Source organism: Lactuca serriola, chromosome 4 (genome assembly GCF_051521515.1).
Source record: "Lactuca serriola cultivar US96UC23 chromosome 4, Lser_US96UC23_V15, whole genome shotgun sequence".
Classification (NCBI taxonomy): Eukaryota; Viridiplantae; Streptophyta; class Magnoliopsida; order Asterales; family Asteraceae; genus Lactuca; species Lactuca serriola.
This window is the reverse complement of record NC_136411.1, coordinates 122,281,544-122,292,271: the sequence shown is the minus strand read 5'-3', so window position 1 is coordinate 122,292,271 and position 10,728 is coordinate 122,281,544. Positions and strand designations below refer to the sequence as shown.

General features: G+C 33.1%; 1 protein-coding gene across 4 annotated transcripts in view; it reads right to left on the bottom strand.

The window, feature by feature from the left end:
- Positions 1 to 319: 319 nt before the first annotated feature.
- The window catches only part of LOC145102446 (beta-amyrin synthase 1-like), a 42,645-nt gene continuing 32,236 nt past the window's right edge, over positions 320 to 10,728 (bottom strand). For 3 of the 4 annotated variants that reach the window (XM_079039842.1, XM_079039841.1, XM_079039843.1), the window contains 4 exons: positions 1,578 to 1,755; positions 901 to 981; positions 686 to 769; positions 320 to 602 (listed from right to left, as the gene is read on the bottom strand). In XM_079039842.1, coding sequence (XP_078895968.1) covers positions 480 to 602; positions 686 to 769; positions 901 to 981; positions 1,578 to 1,755 — 466 coding nt within the window. In that variant the 3' untranslated portion in view covers positions 320 to 479. Of the gene's footprint in view, positions 603 to 685; positions 770 to 900; positions 982 to 1,577; positions 1,756 to 3,612; positions 3,809 to 10,728 lie in introns of those variants that run through there. The other variant, XR_013706153.1, reaches the window with a different exon arrangement.

Below are 10,728 nucleotides of genomic sequence, written 5' to 3'. Positions count from 1 at the left end.
GCTAATGAAAAGCTAAATTACACGGTTTTGGAAGGGCCATGTTGGTGGGTATGGAAGAAAGACCCTCTTAGGAGGAGATCATATAGCGGTGAAAGAATCGGGAAGGTTGTAGGAAGAAAACAAGCGAACGGACATGGGTAACTCTGACAAACATAAGGACCAAAATTATACATGAAGGATCCGGATGGGTAAGTGGCAAAAATAGAGGGAAATACACGCACCAAGCCATTTACCAACCAGCTTCAAGTGACTAAACTTGTCAACCGCTCAAAATAATGTGGCCAAATTCTTAAGTATCAAAAGTTTGCTATTCAGAAGATCATCCAAAATTAATGTTATATATAATGACGAACACTTGTTGAAGATACATGAATTTATATATGGTTATATTATGTATGACTACTTTTCCCACAACACAGTTGGTAAAGCACGCATACATACATACATAGATATGCATATGCTTTAGCACATACCCATTATTAGATACTTCTAGAAGACAATGACACCCGATTTCGATATTCTGTTAAAGCCCATATTGGAAATACATTTCTGTGAGACGCATAGTGTAACATACAATTCTTGCGGAAAGACCCCGTGATTTCCTATAATTATTACCAACAATAAAAAAAACATTAGATGCTATAAATGTCAAAATGCGTAATTTTTTTGGAAAATTTTAATATACCTCTTGGGGATAATCACCATCTTCCATTTGGGAGTTAATAAGAAATTTTGCTCCACGATGAATCGGTGTTGGGTCCCTCTCTGCCTACAAAAACCCAACACATTACATCAATTCACAATTCAAATTTGATTAATTTTACTTGAAAAAAATACACTAAATGTTAAAGACAATTCTTATGTTTTTCAAGTAAACATAAGGAATAAAAATTTAGGAACCTGTCCACAGTAGATTAAACTCATCAAGCACCATGATGTTTGCACCGAATGCGACCGATTTCCTTCTAAAGGTGTAAATTCCTATTACAAAATGATGATTATCAGATGCTTGAATTTACTACACATATCAATAATATTACCACAAAATGATCAACACCTCGAATTTATATCGTTTGGTACTATTCATCCGATATTTAAAGCATTATTAATCTATAACAAAATAGAAACATATTGCATATCTATATCAATATAAACAATTATTTTGTAATAGTTACACTAATAAAGTATTAAACTATTATTTCTTCCGAAGAAAATGATATTTTGAACTTAGATACATCTCATGCATATTATTTGGTTGAACTGTAAGTTAAGTTTTACGATAAACTATTATTTCTTAGTGAGACACATAACACCCCTCTTAAAGAGAGAGTCCCGATGAGGATATACATGGATGTGTGTTAAGCAACAAAGGTGTTAGACACCGTCTCTGATACGAAGTAAAATATACATGTAGTCCATAGTTTTCTATCCGAAAGAGCCATTACGGGGAGAAATGTGACTCCAACATATATAGAGACGTATATGATCGTGTTGTACCAATGTGGTACAGTTCACCATAAATCAAAACATTGATGTAAATTATTCTAGATACTGTAAAATAGCACACGTGAACTAACCAAGTTAGGGCAAGAACGGTAACTTTCTCCCCAGCCACCATCTTCTTGCTGAATTTTTAGTAAAAACTCAGTGGCCTTACGGATAGTCGGAGATTCGTCAAATGTCTTTCCGGCTGCAAATAACCCTTTGGTAGCAAACCATGTAGCATATGTGAAGCACACACCCCACTCTCCATACCTAACAAAACATTCATGATTGTATCTAAGAGATAACATATGAATATTTATTTGATATGTATTTTACAATAATGGTTTTTACAAAAATTACACAATTCATATATAACGTCTCAACTTTTACTACCGTGAAAATATCTTAGCAATTTATTGATGATTGACTGGTAAAAACCAAAGTATGGTAAACTTGTCATACATGAGTTACACATTATCACAACAGGATGTTTTAGGTTTAGATGTTAATGAATCACTAGTACTGGTAGACAATAAAGAGACAAATAATAGACATACAAACACCAGATGTCAAGTGTAGAGTGGAAACCCAATAAAAGAGAAAACCACCATAAAGAACGACTATATTAGAACTCATAATGTATAAGTTGCAAAAGCTTTATGTTGGATAATAGAGAAGGAAGAGATAATGTGTGTGTGTCTATATATATATATATATATATATATATATATATATATATATATATATATATATATATATATATATATATATATATATATATATATATATATATATATATATATATATATATATATATATATATATTAGTTGTAAATGCAAATTTTGTAAGAGGATAATAGTGAAATTCCTGAAAATATTCGAAGTAAATAAAGTTACGAGTTGAATTTTAAGAACCTTGTTACAATGCATATATGTTACACAACGACGTAGTATGTTACGATTAGGCTACCTAAGCTTATATATATATATATATATATATATATATATATATATATATATATATATATATATATATATATATATATATATATATATATATATATATATATATATATATATATATATGATTTTAAGGAACGAAAAAAAACTCTTAATAGTTAGGAAAAACAATGCAACATCAAGAAATAGAATGTAATAGCTGTAGAAATCCCATGTGTGTAGATTTTTTGGAGCATATATATATATATATATATATATATATATATATATATATATATATATATATATATATATATATATATATATATATATATATATATATATATATATATAACAAAATCTAAAATGGGATAAAACCAATTTTCTAAAAAGAAACCTCTAACCAACATAAAAATATGAAAACATATATGTCCAAAAAGCTTCTAAGGAATTAATTTAGAATACCAAAAAAAAATCCGCCAAAGTTCAATTTGGTGGCAGGAACCGAGTTTGTCATCTTTTAACTTGTGGTTTTCAGTGGTGTAAATCTTTCTTATCTTGATATTGTTTTGAGAAATTCCATCTATGATGTAGTGGTGTCATATTCTAATATGCTTCATTCACTCGTGGAAAATTAAATCATACTTGAGGTGTATCGCCCTTTGACTATCGTTGTAAATCATGTGCATGATAAAGCACCATATATCTCGCTGCAACCATCACACATAGCCTCTTTACACACTTACAAAACAACAATGTACTTAACTTCCATGTTATATAAAACAACGATAGGTTAAAATGTAGATTTCCAACTCACACCACCACCAGTAATAGTAAAGACATAACCCTTGTGTGATCTTCTTTTGTCAAAACCTTATATATAATCAGAATCAACATATACATATAATCCATATGTTTATTCCAAACTCCAAACGAGCCTAAGAAATACCTTTATGGTACATGAAGATCCATTCAACGTAGTTTCCAATGTTCATTTCTCGGGTTAGCCATAAAATGACTTACAACACTTAAAGTATGTGATAAGTTGTCTTCAGAACACACCATATCATACATTAATGATCTAACCACACTTGAATAAAGAACCTTTGACATATGGTCAATTTCACCATTTCTTTACGGAGAAAGTTGGGAAGAATGTTTTAAATGGTTGACTAGTAGTGTACTTACATGTTTAGCATTTTGCGTGTTGAATGTGTAGAACTTTGTTGATGTAGCAGCTTTAGCTGAGGTATAACTTGCATGTGGCTTGATTCCTTGAAAATTCTATACCACTTATTTCATTTGCATCACCCAAATCTTTCATACAGAACTCCTAAATATGTTGTTTTTTTTAGTTTGGTGATTGCATTCTTGTCTTTTGCAGCTATGAGTAGATCATCAACATAAAGTAGTAAGTAGGATGGTGTTGATTGAATTTAGGTCAATACATGAATCAAAATACATCTCTTGAAATAATAAGACATCAAAAGTTATTAAATTCTTGGACAATTGTTGATGAATGATTGCTTTAAGTAATAAAGTGATTCCTCAACAGAAAAATGATACCTTATTTCTTAGGAATAGAAAACCCCTCAGAGTTGATCAATCCATGTAATTATTTTATTCCGAATTACCATGTAAAAACATTATTCACATCAAGTTGTTAAAGCTCCACATCTTGCATCACAACAATTCTAAATAATGTATGGATAAACTTATGCCAGACAACATGACAATAAAAATATATCCCAATTATTTGACTACTTCCTTTTCCAATGTATCATGATCCGAATATAACATCCTAATTTTTTGTACAACATTTTGCACACAACTAACTTATTTTCCTTAGATATCAGGACAAGCTCCCAGGTCCAATTCGTTTTCTAAAGATCCTATATCTTCTTCTATTGAAGTCATCCACTTTTCAAAATCAGAAGTGGAAATTTCCTTAGTATAAAATAATGACTCGTGATAATTTTAAGTTTCCTTGGCAACCTAAAAAGCATAAGAAAACACACTGTATGCATTAAGATGCCTACCAAAAATTATAATAACCTTCCGAGTCATATCCAAATCTAGACAATCTACACATTCAACACGCACAAAAGTGTTGATTGTCTAGATTTGGATATTTCCCCGATTGATCGTGTGCTCCACCCAAATCTCAACACTCTTATGTGAATCACTAGGATTAGTATAAGCATTATACTTTACTAAAATATCAGCGATGAACCTTGTTGACAATCAACTGGTTTGTTGGTGAATATTGCATCACTATGTATATTTGAATAAAAAAATGTCATCAATAAAAGAACCGTCGGAAATCTTTGAGATCTCAAAAGATTATAATCCTATTATATATATATATATATGTATATATATATATATATATATATATATATATATATATATATATATAGACACACACATGCACACACACACACATGCATACATACATACCATGTAACCATAAAGACCAAGACCCAAGTTCATAATTGAACCTACATGTTCATGTTTGAAGATGTAAATGAGCCATGTGAATTTATGAAAATAGGTCATTTTCATTTGGTTTTAATGTTAAGTCGTATAATTCAGTTTTATGTTTTACTTGGCTATATATATATATATATATATATATATATATATATATATATATATATATATATATATATATATATATATATGAGTTATATATATATGAGTTATATTTATTGTATGAATGTATGAACCAATTTAGTACATTCATCTAATATGGTGTTATAGTAATTTGGTTAATTAAATTAATTATTATCTAAGTTAAATCATTACATTTATGGATTGAAACTATCTCGCAATCACCACCAACACCATCTTTTCACAATCACCACACCCACCACACATTTGTCCTTCATACACTATAATCTATCTATCATATGAAGATACACATTACATCACCATTTCCACACCATCTCGTCATTTTCAAACAAGCGTACACAATCACAAAACCATCTTTATGCAACTACCATTATCATCATCATCTAAACAACCACCATCATTAACAACCAATGTCACCATTAGCCCTTCATAATAGCCATTGTCATCACCTGACCAACATATCACTATCACAAACCATCAAACACCACCAAATTCACACATTGTCACCATCATCATGTTGATATCTAACTAGAACACATATATAACAAGAGCTCTCGACCATGCTCATCTTTCTTTCTTGATCAGACCAATAAATTAGATTTCAAATAGACTGCAATTTGCTCATTCGTTTAGAATACATATTCTTTTAGAATGATTTTTTTCATTTAGAATGCCTCAATAACCATACTCTTTCAAAACACATCAGCAACCATATACTTTCAGAATGCATTGGTGTTTTTGTTTATTTTTTATTCAAGCACTCTTGAAGAATGCATGAATTCTTCAAGAAATATAAATTGTATCCGTTTATAAAAAAAATTTAATTACATAATACAATTCAATTCTTATAGACTTCGCTCTCTAAATTATTCTCATATTATGATAAAATGCATCCTATATCCCGAGTTTCTGAGGAATGTTATCGTAAATTGTTTTTATTTCCTCTTAAAATCCACCGTTTTTAATTTTTATTAAACCAAAAATTTTAATTTATACTTCTTGTCGTTTCCAAATTAAAATTATTTAAACAAATTATCGTTTAATTACCATAATACCATTGTTGATCATAACCCTCCATTTTTTTTCAATCAAAGCTGGAGATCAACATTGGAGCATGATTTTAAAGATCTAAGAGTGAAATCAAGTGTAAATCATTTGGTTTGCTTTTAGTTATCATGTCTAGCAACTTTATTATGATTTCTTGCTGTTTTTTCTATCTGGGATGACGTGGGCTAATCCCCTTAGCTCTCGTTTAGAGTAGATAAACCACTATATTATGGTTTTATTTCAAAATATTTGGATTTATTAGTTAGATATAATATTATATTTGCTTGATCAAAGATCCTAATGTGTTTAAGTTTATGTCTTTATTGCTGATTGCCTAGTTTTACATGGTTTTTGTTTTGGTAATTCTAACTATGTTGACTTGAATCATACTTGCTTTATGACTTATAAGACTGTATGACTAGTAATGGACCAAATCCTAAGGTTAAGTTATAAAGTAACCAAACTTTAAAGTGTAAGATTGAAATAATTGTCCATTCTATGCACCAATTAATTGTCATGACCATTAAGATTAATTACTAGATCAAGTCATTCACAATATTAACAAAGTACTAGTAATAACGATAGTTAATTACATAACCATTATGTTAAGTGTCATTTGAATCAATACAAATAAAATCACACCAAGAGACTTAACCAATCTAGTAATTGATAAGCAACATGTAAGACCCAGTTTCTAGATCGGATCAATTTAGGGTTTCAAGGAGTCAAGGCATGGTTTTTGGGTAAAAACCAAGGCTCGCAACATGATTCATAGTAGGGTCACGACGTGAGGAGTAATTAAACAAAGAAGTTAAATCATGTTGAGTTCACGACGTGAGCAGTAAGAAGCTCACGACGTGAGATACGCTACAACCCAAGCCCATGATCTTTTAAGGTTTCCTTCGTATTTAAGCCCTATGAACCTCATTTTAGGGTTTCTAAACAACCTAGTTCGTCCCTAAACTCAGTAAAACCCTAACCCTAGCCTCTATTTGTGATTATTGAGCTTTTGGTGAAGTTCTGGTGGTTTGAAGAGGAAGAGATCACCATGGAAGCATAGTTTCAGCTTCGAAGTTTCATTTGCAACCCTTAGCTACACTTCTGGACCAATGTGAGTAATCAAGATCTAAGCTTTACGTTTTGTTGTTGCTAGAGATAAGGTTTTATGCATATTTATCCAAGATCTTAAGAGTTAGAGTATTGGGACTCCACAAAGTTGGCAACTTTATGGATCCTTAGGGTCCTTTGGTGCTTATATGTCATGGATCAGAAGTTTGGTGGATGTTTGAGTCCATGCTTCAGAAATTACCTCCTTTTTATTCATGAATGACCTAGTTTAACCTCAAGTATTGTATTGGACATACAAGACTGTAAAGCATCAATTTTTATGATCCTATAAGTATTAGGAAGCCTCTTGGAAAAGATGGACTAATGGCTTAATGGATTAAGAGGTTTATAAGACCCGAATAATTTGTCTTGTAGTAGATCACGATATGAGGCCATAGATGGCCGATGTGAGGCCATAGATGGCCACGCCATGAGGCCTTAAAAGGATTCAGAGGACAAGCTTGTACTCGCCGAGTCACCCATGTGCACTCGACGAGTTTGGTCAAAGTTTGAATGTTGACTAGCGTTGACTTTAGTTGACCTTAGGGTTTTGGTCAAGTTGGTTCAATAGAGGTCAGGGAGGGGTAGAATGGTCTTCTACCCATCCTTTAGAAGTGAGGACCTAAGAAAGTATTGATTAGAGATGTTATTAAGTTAATAGGAGGAGACTAGGTTGGGTTATCGAGCGTGAGAGGTTATCCGACATCGTACGAGGTGAGTCTTCTCACTATACTTTACCTAGAGTGGTAATTATGCGTGACCGGTAGGTCTTATGTGCTACGAGTAGAATGCGATGTATGTTGTTATATGATATGTATGTGCTATGTATGTTATGAGTAGTATGATATGGACTAGAAGGTCAACAGTGTATGGACCGGAAGGTCAAGATGATGAGGATCAGAAGGTCATACGGGTAGGGCCGGAAGGTCTACCAGGGTTGGGATGGAAGTCCCCTGAGACACATGGATCGGAAGGTCCCATGGAGCTATGGCCTTGAGTGGCATATGTGTTGTATGTGGTATTTTGGGGAACTCACTAAGCATGTATGCTTACCGTTTGTGTGATATGTGTTTCAGGTACCAACGGGGATCGCGGGAAGGTGCCGGCATGATCTGTACACACTGGAAGAAGAGTTGTTTGAGATTCTGGGATTTGTTATTATTATGACATTTGACATTATGAGATTTTGAGAACTATTATATGAGTTATGGTTGTTTTAATTAAATGAAAATTTGTTTCAAATTTTTACGTCGTTACATGTTAGTGGTGAAGTTCATCCATGGGCGTGAATCGGTGGCCAGATCTGCTAATCAATGATGTTGGGGATCTGCAAATCAGCGCTTGTGTAGTGTACGCCATCGGAAACAAACTCCCACCGACGTGAAACGTTATCTAGCGACAAAATAGATGTTAGTGAAGCTCTAGACACAGAACCCTAGTCGACTGCCATTTTTTTCTTACTGATTGGGCATCAATGGGTTGTAGGTACGACAACGAAGGTTAAAGATCTATCACTGAGGTGGTTCCATGAGATTGCAGATGGTGGCGGATGACCACCTGCTAGAGGTAATTGTGGTGTCTTCGATGGGATGAGATAAGAGAAGAGACAGATGTACCGTCGGTCTGAGAATAGAGAGATCCAAAGATAATGTGTGTGAACTGAGATGATAGTTTTTGATATACTACGGTCCCACTTAAACTTATATTATTAATGAATAAAACAATAAAAAAAAAACATATACATAAGGGTATAACAATCATTTTATGTATGATAAGGTCTAAACCCGAAACAAAACGAAATAATAAAGATGGTCTGATTTAAAAAAAGTTGTTAGGGACCAAACATACAGATTATCCTAAACCATAAGGACCATTCTACCATATATATATATATATATATATATATATATATATATATATATATATATATATATATATATATATATATATATATATATATATATATATATATATATATATGGTGGGGGGGGGGGGGGGGCGGAATGAATACACCTTATTAAAATATATAAGTTAAGGTACCCAACGCAACATACTAAATAATTTTGTATCATATTCGCATTGAAATTATCCAAGTTTACTTCAACCCGTAACTTGATATACACTCCAAAATTTTCATACTTTCACCATTATCTTCCTCTATACATAATTTTTGTTTGAAACTATAATATATATAGACAACCATCTGTTCGAGAAAAACATGTGGTATATGAGTATGATACTGTTGAAATTCTAAAAATCTTGGAAGTAAATCAAGTTACATGTTGTAGTTTAAGAATCTTGGATAATTAAAATGAAAATATCATATAAAACAACATTATGTGATGGGTTGGGTACGAGTAGAATGCGATGTATGTTGTTATATGATATGTATGTGCTATGTATGTTATGAGTAGTATGATATGGACCGGAAGGTCAACAGTGTATGGACCGAAAGGTCAAGATGATGAGGACCGGAAGGTCATACGGGTAGGGCCGTAAGGTCTACCAGGGTTAGGATGGAAGTCCCCTGAGACACATGGATCGGAAGGTCAAATGGAGCTATGGCCTTGAGTGGCGTATGTGTTGTATGTGGTATTTTGGGGAACCCATTAAGCATTTATGCTTACCGTTTGTGTGATATGTGTTTTAGTTACCAGCGGGGATCGCGGGAAGGTGTCGGCATGATCTGTACACACTGGAAGAAGAGTTGTTTGAGATTCTGGGATTTGTTATTATTATTGACATTTGACATTATGAGATTTTGAGAACTATTAGTTATGGTTGATTTATTTAAATGAAAATTTGTTTCAAATTTTTACGTCGTTACAAATTGGTATCAAAGCCTTGGTTTGAGGTATTCGGATGCACCTTCGAGTGTATTTTAACTCAAACTGAGGATTTGAGAAAGCTTTTCATAAAAGAAACAATTTTTCTAAAAAGTAATTGGAGGAAAGCGAAAAGAAGCAGTGTGTACGATCAACTAGCACCCGAACGGTGATTTCCCAAAATACCATTACATTATGTGTTATGAGATATGATACGATGTGTTATGCATGCAAGAGTAGGCTAAGTATTCCTATTAGGACTAGAGTGGCCTGATTTGTGATGCCTTAGCCTAGGAGATTGCTGCTGCTAAGAGATGCTTCGAGAGTAAGTAGGTAGCAGTGAGGAGCTTATGAAAAGTCTACCAAAGGGTAGCCTATGCTTAGCAAGATGTAGAGTACTTGTGACCTGGGATCCTAAGAGGAGGACTTGGAATGAATGCTGAGGCGGTGTGGAAGGTAGTACAGGGCCCGTACTACTGAAAAGACCGGATTAGTGCGCAGTCCAAGTAAGAATCCTTAGGGTACTGAGGAGCAAGTAGGGTTGAGTTATCGAGTGTGAGTATACTCGAGCAAGTCTCTGATATTTTATGCTTGTATTTCAGATACATCATGGTTGGGACACGCCACAGACCAGAGACCAGGGGTGTATGTAACGAGGAGCTTCGTCAGATGATCCACGATGAGGTGGCTG